We start from the raw sequence: 14,083 nt of genomic DNA, 5'->3' as shown, positions 1-14,083 counted from the left end.
GATGAATTTCTTTATTGACTTTTAAGTTTACTTGTCCTAACCTGTCAACTAGATTTAAGCAAGGACTTCATTTTTTTCATTGCTATATCCCAGTGCCTAGAAGACTCCTGGCATATAGTACATATTTATTGAATCAGTTAACTTAGAGATTTGAATGCCTGGAGCAGGGAGCATACTTCAGTGTTTTCAGTACAGTGAGAGTACATTGAAGGTTTGTCAGTGGGAATGAAGGGGTGGAGCTCAGTACAAGTGCAATCATAGGGAGAACTGTTGGGATTTGACATGGTTTCATATTTTGAGTCATTGAAGAGGGAAGAGGTAGAGAGTTATGAGCTTGGATGAGCTATTAGAAACCTTGGAGAAGCTCCTGGATTAGGTGGGGAAAAGAACTGTTCTAGAAGTGTCAAGAGTCTGAGTGCTGGTGGGGTGGAGGTTTCTAGCAGCAGTTGGAATGTGAACTTGTCCAGAGTTTCCCATTCCCTAAGAGGTATTGCTGCCAAGCAATCAAGGACTATGGGCTCAAAGACACATGAGGGAAAGAAAGCTGCATTCTCTGTTCAATTGTGGCATTGCTATGACAAGTCACTGAACCTCTCGGAACCTTAGGTTCTTCATCTATAGCATGATAAAAATACCTCATGGCATAGTGGTGTTGGGGAGGAAAAACTTTACTCTGTCTTTCAAAAGTTCTTCCAGCTGGCCTAAGATTACATTGACAGAAGAAAATTTAATTTCTTACATTGAGAATCCCCTGTACATGAGAGGTTCAAAGACAGAAAGGTAAAATGAGGTATTTATGCCGTGCTGAGCTAGGGAATGGTATAGGGGCCTGGGGCTTCAAAGGGGAGGAGAGCAATAAGAAGAACAAATGTTTGGTAATTAGATATTTGCTGGGCCATACAAATGGGTTGCTCAGATAAAACTTATCCCTGATGATAACTCTGATTCTGAGAAAGACCCTCAATTTAGATTCTTTTAGGTAGTTAAGGGAGAGGCAGACTTTTCTGTTGAGCCCACAGGGTCTCATTTGCCTTCAGCTCAAAATAGTCCACATGCCAAAATGACACATTTTGGGAAGATTTGCTCTGAACCCTGTCAGTGGTTCTGAAAATTAAACTATAGAACATGAAAGCATGGAACCAAGCCCTGATGCAGAGTAGTTTCTCAATGACTGTGAATTTCCTGTCTCCTTCCCTCTTCTTTAAGAGGCTAAGGATTAAAAAATTTACTCCAGTTCCACAGTTTAAATTTGTGTTGTTTTTCTTTGCAAGGCAAAACAAATAAGTGGTTTAAAAAGACAAACAATACCCCCAGACTTAAAATGAAAATGAATGGTTCCCTGTTCCAACTCCAATTCCCTGACCCCCAGTTTCCTCTCTCCTGAGGCTACTACTTTTAAGTCTCATAGCTATTTCTTTTAGAACTTAAATCTGTAATTCAAAATAACACACTTCTACTACTATTCGTTCAGTTTTCAATTTTAGATATTATTTAGATATCAAGATATCTTCGTATTCATACCAGGGAAGGCAAGGATTTAATTCCCCTATATTTCCAACCCCAAACCTGCACATACTACATGCACCACTCCTCTCAATGTATTATGTCCCCCTCCCCCATTTTTAAGCTCAGCAGTATTGTGAGTTTATATTTTTGACTCTAGCTATTGACATCTGAACTATATAGTGGACTGTGATTCTGTTTCCTTTCTTATACAAATTCTTATTTTTTTCTGCCATTAATATTTGCCTCATTATTTTTTAGTATTCTTTTTGTTTGTTTTTTATATGAACCACTGTTTGATTATCAAATTTCCCTTAAAATCTGAAACATTTTCACTCAATAATTTCAAACCCAATGTGTATTTTGTAAGTTTGGTTTATCTTCCCCTTGGAAATATGTTTCCAGCCTTCTCTGGCATCCTGCTCCAATTTGGACTGCTTCCTCTCTAAGCCTGCTGCCTAGCTGGGTGTCATCTAGGAATCTTTTTGTATTCCCTTGTTTTGGGTCCCCTATATCCAGATCTTATTTTCTTTCTCATTATGTACCTATTCCTTCACTTTGCCAAAGCACATTCATTCTACAGCTTTCTGAGAAAGTAGATGGGAGGTGAATTCTTTGAGACTTTGTAGAGCTTCATTCTTTTTTCACACTTGATTGACATTTTGGCCTCATATAGAATTCTAGGTTGGAAGTAATTTTCCTTCAGTATTTTGACGATGGTGCCTTCTAACTTTCTAGTTTCCACTGTTATGTTGAGAAATCTGATGTCATTATGATCCGCTTGGGGTGTGTGTGTGTGTGTGTGTGTGTGTGTGTGTGTGTGTTTGTGTTTTCACATGGAAGTTTCTGGACTTTTTTTATTTCAATATTTTGATATTTCACAGTGATATATTTCTGCGGCACTTTTTTTTTTCATGAATTGTGCTGGGAGGTTGATGAGCCTTTTCAAGCACTCACCTTTCAATTCTTGGAAATGTCTTTGAAGGGTTATTTCTTCTATTCTCTCCTTTTGAAACTCCTATTATTCAGATATTGGATCATGTGGCCTGTTCTCCCAATCTTTTTCTCCCATTTTCCAACATTTTCACTTTTTTTTTGCTCAGTGCATTTGCCTGTTTTTTCTGTGTTGCTTTTCTATTTTGGTCTCTGTCTTTTCTAGAGGCCTCACTGAAACAACTAGTGAACCTAGGTTGTCTATACTATGTAGCAGTTATATACCAATAAACTGAACTGAAAACCTTCTGAAAGAGCCACACTTGTCATCTGTAAGCCCTTACCATAAGGCAGTTTTTGTTTAGGGTCTCTCAAGTAGGTCTTTATTCTCGAGATGGTTGTATGACTGGATGGAATTATCCATTCACTTGTTTGAAGTATATCAGTTTGACTTCCTATATCCTGGGAGCCTATGGGTAAAGGAGCCGGTTATTTCACTGTTTAGCATAAAGACTTCCATTTCCATCTCCTGTGTTCATTGTGGAGACTCCCTCCTGCCTTATGCGGAGTCTGATGACCCCAAGACTAAAGTCCCCCTGGTTTCTACTCTCTAGAGAATAAATATCCTGGTGTATTCTGTGTTGAGACGAAGTAACTTCCTTTCTAGGTAGGAATCTAAGGCTTTCAATCAGGGGTTGACAAGCTAGTTCTGTTAAGGGCCAGAAAGTAAAAGTTTTAGACTTTCAGGGCTACATCATGGTGTCTATCACACATTCTTCTCCTTCTCATCCTTTTCTTAAAAATAACCCTTTAAAATGTAAAATAAACATTCTTAGTTTGCAGACAGTACAAAAACAAGTTGCAGACCAGACAAGTCATACCTACTGATACCTGGTGTAGAGGGTCCTTTTGGACACTCTGAACCAACCGTCTTCATTTCAGCCCTATCTTGCATCCTTGTCTTCAGAGGAACTTGAAGCTTCTATTTTCTGATTCTTTTTGGGTTTTATGACAAAACTGAGTGATTTCTTATAGGTGCACCCCCCCCCCCCAATTTTAACCATGTTCCCCATGAAAGCTTAGGTTTTAGCTTCTGCAGGTCCACTAGATGAGCAACTAATATCCATCTTCTTTTCATTTTCTAAAACGTGAGTTTTTTCTTGTTTGCCTTTCTCTCTGTCCTTATTGGGTCATGCCTTTAGAAGGAGTAGAGATAAATATATATGTTTAATCTAGTAAGTTTAACCAGGAGCTTCCCCCAAATCCAGCTTCGTTGGTTTTTATTTTTTACTATTTTCTTTGATAGTGCTTGGGTTAATTTTGCATTTGTTCTCCACGTGCTTACTTGCTATGCCAGATGTTTGAAGAAGATGTCCTTGGGGAGGAAAAATGAGGGGTTTTAAAATGTAGTGTTCTTGAAATGCTCACAATGGTTCAGTGTGTGAGATCCCAAAGAGGCCCAGTTGTTTCTAACCATCAGACTCTCATAATAGAAATACAGTTTCACCCTTATTTGTGTAAACCATCAGGATCATTTTTAAATGTTTGTAATAAAGTTTGTGGCTTATTGTTTAAAATTGAACTTAAGGTAGTAAATCAAAGCTTTTGGTGGCATGCCCCTGACAGCGGGGAGAGCCTGGTAAATGATCCCTAAAAGCTGATCAAAGAGACTTGCTGAGCATTTTTTCCTGTATTTGTGTTTTGGTCCTTTAATCTGGTAGTGTTTCCAGTTCCATTCTGAATACTGTAATGCACACTCCACCCCCACTCAAGTCTTCTTGGCGGCATCTGGGATTGTCTTTGCCAAACAGCCCCCGTTCAGGCATAAGCCTGCCTTTGCCATCAAGCCTACACAAGATTCGAACACAATGATTGTCAGAAAAATGGGCATCTTTCAAGATTTTATTCACACCACATTTTTGTTCTTGTAATCAAATGAAAATTGAAAATGAAAAAAAGTAAAATTCCCTGAAAAACGACCATTTGCCATTTCTGCCTAGGTTCACCTTTCCTGGCCAATGAAGATGGAGTGCTTGGAGGAGTGATTGTTCTCCGAACTTGCAGATGTTCTGCAGAGTCTGACTCCTCCCAAGATAAGCAGACACTTCTAGGTAAGCTGGATATACACCTTACGGTGTGTCTTTTTCAGTTTTTCAAGATACAGAAAGAATTTTTCCTTAATAAGCTATGGGAACACTAGAATGCTCCCTTGGTATCTAAAGATGTCTGTCCTACTAATCTTTTTGCATAGGTAAACACGTAAAAGATGAATATTCAGTTTTAAATATATGCTTACAGCATATTTTTCAAATGGGCTTAGAACCTACGACCTTCACTAACGTCCAATATTAAGAACATCGGACCGTGTATTTGTTTGCTGCCTTATTCCACAAAGCATTTGAGATGACTCATAATAACATACCCAGTAACAAACATAGAAAGAAGCTTCTTCCTCTTCCCCCTCCCAAAAAGGAATCAGAACCACGTGAAGAGCTACTGGTCTAGGAGTCTGTTCTGGCTCCATCGCTTATTAGCTATGACGCCTTTGTATATGGGTCTTACTGTTCTGTGCCACTTCCTCTTCTATAAAATAAGGACATCTGCCTTGCCCTCCTCATAAAGCTGTGGTGAAGAAGGGTCAAATGAGTGATTTGCAGATGTCCATCCAGATGTGTGGTTTTGTGTCTAGCCAAGTGTACCAGTGGGGTTAAAAAGGAGCCAGTCCCCCATTTGCCAAGGCACGAGACTGTGGGGCTGCCTCTGCCCACAGGGGTGCCTTTTTCTTTCATTCATCCAGAGGGGACTTTTTTTATGACTCCATAAAGGTGCCACAGAAGGTAGGAGGGGGCCCTATATGGTTTTTTAATTGACTTTTTAATTACATAGATGTACATTCAGAAAAGTACACAAATTATAACTTCAACTGCTTGATGAATTATTATAAACTGAACCCACTCATGCAGCTAGCACACAGATAAATAGTAGAACTTTACCACAACCCCGGAAGCTCCCTGGCAACCACCTCCATTCTTTACCTCTCCAGAGTTAGCCACTATGCTGATTTTAACACCATGATTAGCTTTGCTTGGCTTTATATTTTATATAAATGGAATCATGGAATATGTACTGTATGTATCTGATGTGTTCAGTCAGCATTAAGCCTGTTATATTTATCCACGTTACATGTGGCTACATGTGGCAGTAGTTTGTTCATCTTCATTACTGTATGGTATTCCATTATGCAGATATACCACTGTGTATTTATCTTTTCTTCCTTCAGTATTTTTTTTAAATATAAATGCTATAGATCATCCACAGGAACTGTGGTAGTTAAACCCTTTGTATAAATTTTCCTACAAAAAGTGTGGATACTGCCTGATCTATACTGTATGACTGTTGTGATTTGCTATAGTAGAAGCTGAGTCTATGAATTAGAAAAACAAGCATTTCATTAGACTGTAAAAAAGTATTTTTTCTATAGGAGCCCAAAGAGCTTTCATAAAATTTCTCCCCTAATTACTCAAAGAGGAAAAAAAATGGACTTTGGACTCCGACTACTAATCTCATCTTTTTTTTTTTTTTCCTCCTGTATTCTCTTTCTCTTTCCATGCACTATATTTGGTACCCAGGTTGCTCCCAGGATATGTATTTTTAAATGGCTGTTTTTTGTTAAACCAATTCAAATTAGCCAATTGTTTTTTTGGTATCTTTAATCATTAGTGAATCATTTGAATAAATCTTCCATAGTTAGATAGAAGGGAGTTTGCTTTTAAAATATGTAAGAGGAAGGAGTGCCTGGGTGGCTCTGTCAGGTAAGCATCCATAGTTTGGTTTTGGCTTAGGTCATGATCTCGCGGTTCATGAGTTTGAGCCCCGCATTGGACTCTGCACTGACAGTGGGGAGCCTGCTTGGGATTCTTGCTCTCCCTCTCTCCCTGCCCCTTCTGTGCTCATGCTCTCTCTCTTTTTCAAAGTAAATTTAAAATATATATATATATATATATATATTTTTTTTTTAATATATATATATGTAAGAGGATATATATGGGCCTTCCATAAAAACTCAGAATAACCCTTAGCACTGGGACCAGGGGACTAGTTATTAAAACTGCTTCATAGACTGTTCCTAAGATGGACTATCAGTTCCTTACTGGGCCAGGACTCTTGTCCTTTAAGTTAATCCTGAAAACTGTAAGGTTGTCCTTTCATTTTTGGTGGTAGAGTATAGAAATGCATATATGTGGATAAATCATAGAATTTCAGCTCATGTTAGAGAGCTTTTACCACCAATGTATTAATTTGTAAACTGATTCCTAGAAGAATGAAATGTAAAGTGTGAATTTCTAAAATAAGTGAAATCTTGCCATTTGTTAACTAGAGTGATTTATTTTCATAAAGTTTATCTAAAATCTGGTGGACATAGGCTAGATTATACCAATTATGTGGATTTTTACATTTGTTTGCTTCAAAAGAGTTATGTATGTTCAGTACAGATAAGAAAGCAAATCTAGGGCAGAAGTATAGGAAAGGAGATGTAAAAGTCACCTTGGCCACTCCAGTCTCAGAGTCACCAGTCTCTAGTTCTGGTTACTCTTTTTTTTTTTTTTTTTTTTTTAATGTTTATTTTTGAGAGGGGGGGGAGGGTGGAAAGAGAGGGAGACACAGAATCCAAAGCAGGCTCCAGGCTCCAAGCTGTCAGCACAGAGCCTGATGCAGGGCTCAAACCCATGGACCTTGAGATCATGACCTGAGCTGAAGTCATATGCTTAACCAACTGAGCTACCCAGTTGCCTCATGGTTGTGGTTATTCTTGCAGGAAACATCTTCACTCTCTAGAATATGCTCATGCTTCTGTTTCTTGGTTAGTCAGTAGTTTGTGACTCCTTTTTGGGGAAAAAAAATGTAGTTCACACCACTTTCCTCCTGACTTTTTATAGAGTTCTACTCTAAGTTGAAATAATAAAATTTAATTTTATTGCAACTGTAACATATTGTTTCTTGATTTATTTTTTTGATTCCTCAACTTTATACAATCTCTGTCAACCATACCTCATCCCTTTGACTATGTAAGTTCAGGAAAGTTTGTGTGCTCTTCTTTTCTCTTCTTTCCCCACTCCATCCTTCACTGAAATCTCTAGCAATAATACCATGGTTATTAACATCCACATTCTGTCCTATGTCTAACTTGTGTTTTACACTTTGATTAGAGGTTCTGAACAGTGACAATTATTAACCAGTAGAGACAGTATCAAGATTGTATAAATATTATTCACTGCAGATTCCAGTAGCAGAAGATTGAATCCATAAGAAGTGTCTGTCATAAACCTCTGCCTGTAAAAGAAGAGTATTTAAAATATCAAGGTCAAGTAGATTTTTCCATGCTATATATACCCCATCAGTAGGCTACAACTTAATTTGCCTCATTTCTGGACCATAACTTCTCCTATTGCCTTATGGAACTCTCATGAGAGTATAACTTTATAAACTCATGGTTCTTAATAATATTCCTTAGTAATATCTAGTAACCAGGAGAGCTCAGAAGTCTTTCTTTTCTACAATCCAAATAAAATAACTCCCAAAATTAAAAAAAAAACTTTGATTGCTGTATATTGTTTAATCATTTTTTTTTTTACAAATAGTTTATTGTCAAATTAGTTTCTACATAACACTCAGTGCTCATCCCCAAAGTGCCCTCCTCCATGCCCATCCCCCCCTCCCCCCCACATCCATCAGTCCTCAGTTTTTGTCAGCATTCAAGAGTCTCAATCTGAAGAATAGTATTGGGGCGCCTGGGTGGCTTAGTCGGTTAAGCGTCCGACTTTCGCTTAGGTCATGATCTCGCGGTTCGTGGGTTCGAGCCCCGCGTCGGGCTCTGTGCTGACTGCCAGCTGAGAGCCTGGAGCCTGTTTCAGTCTGTGACTCCCTCTCTCTCTGACCCTCCCCTGCTCACGCTGTCTCTCCCTCTCTCTCTCCTAGAAATAAATAAAACATTAAAAAAAAAAAATCTGAAGAATAGTATAATCAAAATAGTCTCTAACTTAAGCTTTTTGTGTGTCCACTCTCTTTTCTGAAAATCGTAAATAATGTTTCCATTACACCACAAGAGCAATTTCAGTCAAACCCTATTGTCACTTGGTGGAATTTCCAGAAATCCATTACTGAGCCTTTGCTTTTGACAAAAACATCAATTACAGGAGCCCCAGTGGGCCACTTCAAGTGGAGGGATGCCTCAAATACGGGGCGTTTTTCCAGTTTTATCCTCTGTTAACTGATTATGAATAGAATTCGTGAATATCAGGTATGAAGGAATATTCATAATCTTCTTGTGTGACCTTGTTACATGTGCTTTGTCCATAAATTGTTTGCAAGAAGAGGAGCTTAATTCTTCTCCCTGAGACTCACTTCTAAGGCATAAGAATATGGCAACGTGGTAGAGTGTGACTTCTTAGGGTAGATCAAAAAAGGCATTGTGTGGATGCCTGGGTGGCTCAGTTGGTTAAGCATCTGACTTTGGCTCAGATCATGATCTCACTGTTCCTGAGTTTGAGCCTCACATCAGGCTTCATGCTGATAGCTTAGAGCCTGGAGCCTGTTTCAGACTCTGCCCCTCCCTCCCTCACATCTGTCTCTCCATCTCTCTCTCAAAAATAAACATTAAAAAAAAATTTAAAAAGGCATTGTGACATCCTCCTTGCTTTCTCTGTTGGATCACTCACTTTCAGCAGAACCAACTGCCATGTTGTATGGATACTCAGGCAGCAGTATGGAGAGGTCCATGTGACAAAAAACTGAGACCTCCTGCCAGGGGCCAGCAAGGGATTGGGGCTTCTTGCCAATAGCTTCAGCTCTGAGTGAGCTTGCAGATAACTGCATCCTTGAAGGAGAGTATGAATTTCTGAGCTAGAATCACTAAACAAAGCCACTCTTGAATTCCTCACCTACAGAAACTGAGATAATAAATGTTTGTTGTTTTAAACCACTACACTTTGGGGGTAATTTATGCCAAAATAGATAATTTGCAAACCTTTTAAACCCTCTCACTACCAAATGGGCCTCTGGTTTGTCTAAATGGCTATGATAACAAATCGAGGTGCTCTGTTTCATCTTTAGGTAACTCAGTCTATAATACTGTATCGGTGGATCCTGGTTTTCTTCTTTGACATCCTCTGGGACAGTTGAAATCAGTGCCCTCCCTAGTTTGTAGTCTCTAGTCACTCTTTTCCAGACTGTTTCCTACCCACCCCACCTCTGTCTCCAATCTCCATATTGTCACCAGACTTTGCTCTAGATAACACATCTGCAGCTGGCCCAGAAAACCTAACTCTGGGCTTATAAATGGGCAGTCAGGAGAGAAGCAGGCTGCCCTGAAGCAGAAAGGGCAAAAATAAGAACTTGACCTAATTGTGGCTTAGAGAGACCAATCTCAGGATCAGAGGGCTAGTGGTCAAAAGATGAGCCACAAAAGTATATGTAATTAGTTTACTATATGTCTAAGCTAACTATTGAATAATTTCCTCTGTGTGTTAAAGACAAACTCTGTATCTTTTACTATCACTCACTCCCTACTTGTAATTCCTCTGTGAGGACACATACATACTCCTGCCTCTGCTGGTCATTTCCCTAGAAGACAGATGAGAACTACTTGATAGGAAAGTCCTCCGCTGATCTAACCCCAGAACATGCTTTCATGGTCATTTCCAATTAGTCCTTTTCCTCTACACATCCTCACTGCCCTAAGTTCTTGCCACTCCAGATTGCTTGGTCTTCTAACCAAGAGTTAGATGCTTCATACCCAAAGGGGCAAGAAGAAATAGGGGCACCTGGGTGTCTCAGTCGATTAATCCTGTTTTTCCCTCAATAACTTTCACATGCTTTTACCTGTGCTTGGGATGTGTTGGGCCAATTACATTCCTACTTCAAGACCCAGAAGAGATGTGAATATTCCTAGAATCCTTTGGAAACCCTTTCCCCAGGTGATTTGTTCCTTCCTTGTGCTTTTTTTTTTGCAACATGTATTTGGCATCCCTTGTAACACTTGCCATGACACATCCTAGACATGTGTTAAAGTGTCTGTCGCTCCCTCTAGGCTCGCACCTCTTAAACTTTTTTTCTGAGCCCAGTTATTTGACAGGAATAGATCACAGATCTTTGAGCTCCAGTGACTCACATGGAGGATCCATGGGTTTAAAATATCTTTCCAAGCACTAGAAGCTTCAGCTGCCTCTGAGAATCACACCACCAGATTGTGAATCATTTGAGGACAATGACTGTGTCACATCCAACCTTGTACCCACCTGTCATAGTAGCCTCTACTAATTATTAGATGAATGAATTAAATGCCAAATGGAATTTCCCTATTGATTATTTAGCAGAAGTTTTAAAAGAAATGGACACTCTTCCAGAAAAATGAAATGTTACATAAAGTGTCCTTACATGCTCTAAAAACAAACAAGCAAGCACACAAACAGTATGGCTTGGAAATGTTGGATAATGATGAGTGTCTGGAAACAAGATTTAAGTGGATTGCAGGAGACAGCCTCTGCAAACAGCCTTGTAAAAGGACAATTTGGATGTGAATATATTTGCAACACCCATTCCTCCACCCCCCACCTCCCAGATCATGAGATGCTGGCAAAGCCCAGCCTGCAAGTCACTGTTTTAACGCAAAGCAAATGCTTGTCCCTGGAGTGAAACAGCTGAAGAGAATTAATTTTCTCTCTGTTTTTAGAGAGAGAAAAAAACAATATATATTTTACCTGCTAAAGTACAATTACATGTGATTTCCAGGTCTGTACAAAAGTGTTTTATTGAGGCTGCTGTTTATAATATGGTTGATAATTGTGTAAACAATGGCATGTCAAGCCTCCCAATGGAGAAAAAATGAGTCCTTTTCTGTTTTAAACTTGTGATTTGATACAGGTAATTACAGTATATACAAATATATGGCATAAACAGCCATCTCACTTTTTGAGTGCATTTCTTTCCCTGCAGCTTGCCCTTACTGAGTTGGTGGGAGCCTGACAGAACTTGTGAAGTTCAAGGGTCCCTGCTTTAGAATGGTTACTAAGAAGCAGTGAGTATGGGGATCAATGAGAAACAGACTCCATATATTTAAGGAAAATCTTAAGCAATTCAGGACAGAAGGCATAGGGGCTCTTAGGGGCAAAAAAGCTGTGTGTTTGGCCAGTGGCCTCTGTACTACCATTGGGAGTCCTTTATCCTAAATAGATTTGAGACGCATAGTTCAGCCAGAGCCTCATCGTCTCATGAACACATATGGTAATTGTTACTCCCCCATTCAGTTACCTTCACCTTACTCAGAGAATGACTCCAGGTTCCTTGCTATCCAGGAATATGCTCATTATGCTGATAATTGCTCCGCTACCCCCTTTTCCCATTTTTCATCTTAACTATGAAATGTTTCCTATATTTTTAAAAGACTGTTATAATTTGTAAGTTATAAAGGATAATAATAAAGTGAACACCTGTGAACCTGCCACCCAGCTTAAGAAATAGCTCATTACCAATATCTTTGAAGCCCCCAAGTGGGCCTGACTTTATATAAATGGTATGTCATATGATTTCTTCTGTGAGAATTTATGCAGTTTCTTACATAATTACCTCAAAGAATTATGGATCCTGCTATCATTTTAGACTTAGTTCTATCAAATTAAACTGTTCTTCACCTGCCAGTTAGAGCTTAAGTACGGCATTCCCTTCCCCCCTTTTCAGAATAAGCAAAGGTCTTTATCAAGTACTCTTCTTGTCGCTGTTACCAAAACATGCTATGGTTTAAGAATAAAAAATGTTAGATTGAGTTGATGCTTCCTGGAACATTAGAAGGATAACAGGTCATTTTACTATAAGTTAAAATTCCAAACCGCCTTTTGGTTTTACTGGCATTAAAAATTTGGCAAGCACACATAAATCCATGCACTTCAAAGGACCTTCATTCTTAGGGCCCCAGCAGTATCACTTATTTCCAGTCCATGGCACATGCCACCATGAGCACTTATTAGTAGGCATTCTGTTGGGCTCACACGATCATAAAAATAACTCCTAAAGAGAAGGCAAATTAGCTATTAGGCTGGGAGTGGGAAAAGAGGTAGTGAAGGATGCTTATCTGATGTTAATAACTTGTCTTAGAAATATACTAAAACTTTGTAAGGGGGTCCAGTGTCATGGTTGGAAAGTTCTTTCTTTTCTTTCTTTTTTTTTTTTTTAATTTTCATTTAAGTTCCAGTTAGTTAACATCCAGTATAATATTAGTTTCAGGTGTACAATACAATGATTCAGTACTTCCATACTACATCCTGGGAGGTGGGTAGAAAATTATTTTAGTGCCTCAGCAATGCTTTGGAATTGTTATATCTTCACTATAGCCTTGATAGAGGCTGACATTTTGGTTCTTATTTAGGGATCAGATGGAAATAAGCAAATTAGTTATTTTAAAACTCAAAGTAAATAAGCAGACATGATATTTAAACTTTTTAACTGAGTTGCATTAATCTATTGAGGTAGTGCTCTGAAATTTATATTTTTCAGAATTAGTTGTCATTTTTAAAACAAAAATGTTGATTACAAGTAGATATAATCTGCTTTGTTTGCTTTATAAACTTAAAAAAATTTTTTAATGTTTATTTTTGAGAGAGATAGAGAGTGTGTGAGCAGGGGAGGGGCAGAGAGAGGGAGACACAGAATCTGAAGCAGGCTCCAGGCTCTGAGCTGTCAGCACAGAGCCCAGTGTGGGGCTGGAACTCATAGACCATGAGATCATGAGACTGAGCCAAAGTCAGACGCTTGACTGACTGAGCCACCCAGGCTCACCTGCTTTGTTTGCTTTATAAAAGAACTTTTCTTCCTTTGAATATCACTAACGTACTTTAAAAAAATTTTTTTTGTTTATTTGTTTTGAGAGAGAGAGAGAGAGAGAGAGCAAGTGGGGTTGGACCGAGAAAGGGAGTGAGAGAATCCTAACCAGGCTCTACACTGTCAGTGCAGAGCCTGATGTAGGGTTCAGTCTCATGAACTGTGAGTGGATTACCTGAGCCGAAATCGAGAGTTGGATGCTTAACTGATTGAACTACCCAGGTGCCCCATCACTAATGTACTTAAAAAAAATTTAGAAATAGAGGTTTATCTGTGATTTTTTCCCTCCATCATGAGAGGCATAGTTCTAGCTATAATATAACGATGTAGTTTTTTGGGGGGTTTTTTGGCCACAAATTTTTCCATCTGATATAAAGAATACAAAGATTTATGAATAGAATTCTAGTGATTATGTAATTCCTATTACTGTGGTTCTCCTAAAACTCTCAGAAAAACATTTTACAAATTGTATAGTCCATTTTCATCTGCTCAAAAGGGTGATTGAGATTACTCCTATATGAAATAAATCCTAAAAAAAATTGTTGAATGAATGAAATCATGTTTCAATAAAACTTGTTTCACTGAATGCTTTTCTATTCAGCAGAGAACTTCTAGGTTCCATCCAGGGGTCCCTATTTCTGAAAGTTTCTAATACAATAAAATGATAAAAAAAAAAAAAAAAAAAAAAAAAGGAAGCGAACTGAATTATCCTTTGAGGCTTGTCTTACTCTTTGATCCATATCCCCTTCCTCCTTTTCAGTCAGCTTGCTTCTTTAGT

At 38.6% G+C, this 14,083-nt stretch overlaps 1 protein-coding gene across 1 annotated transcript in view; it reads left to right on the top strand.

Moving 5' to 3' along the window:
- Window positions 1–14,083, top strand: part of LOC120225087 (threonine aspartase 1-like) — a gene marked incomplete at its 5' end in the record, with an annotated part of 120,398 nt that overhangs the window by 52,428 nt on the left and 53,887 nt on the right. The window contains one exon of the mRNA XM_039223311.1: window positions 4,437–4,547. Coding sequence (XP_039079242.1) covers window positions 4,437–4,547 — 111 coding nt within the window. The remainder of the gene's footprint in view (window positions 1–4,436; window positions 4,548–14,083) is intronic.

This window comes from Hyaena hyaena, unplaced genomic scaffold (assembly GCF_003009895.1).
Source record: "Hyaena hyaena isolate Hyena2069 unplaced genomic scaffold, ASM300989v1 scaffold_1317, whole genome shotgun sequence".
Taxonomy (NCBI): Eukaryota; Metazoa; Chordata; class Mammalia; order Carnivora; family Hyaenidae; genus Hyaena; species Hyaena hyaena.
This window is presented reverse-complemented; position numbering and strand designations above follow the sequence as displayed.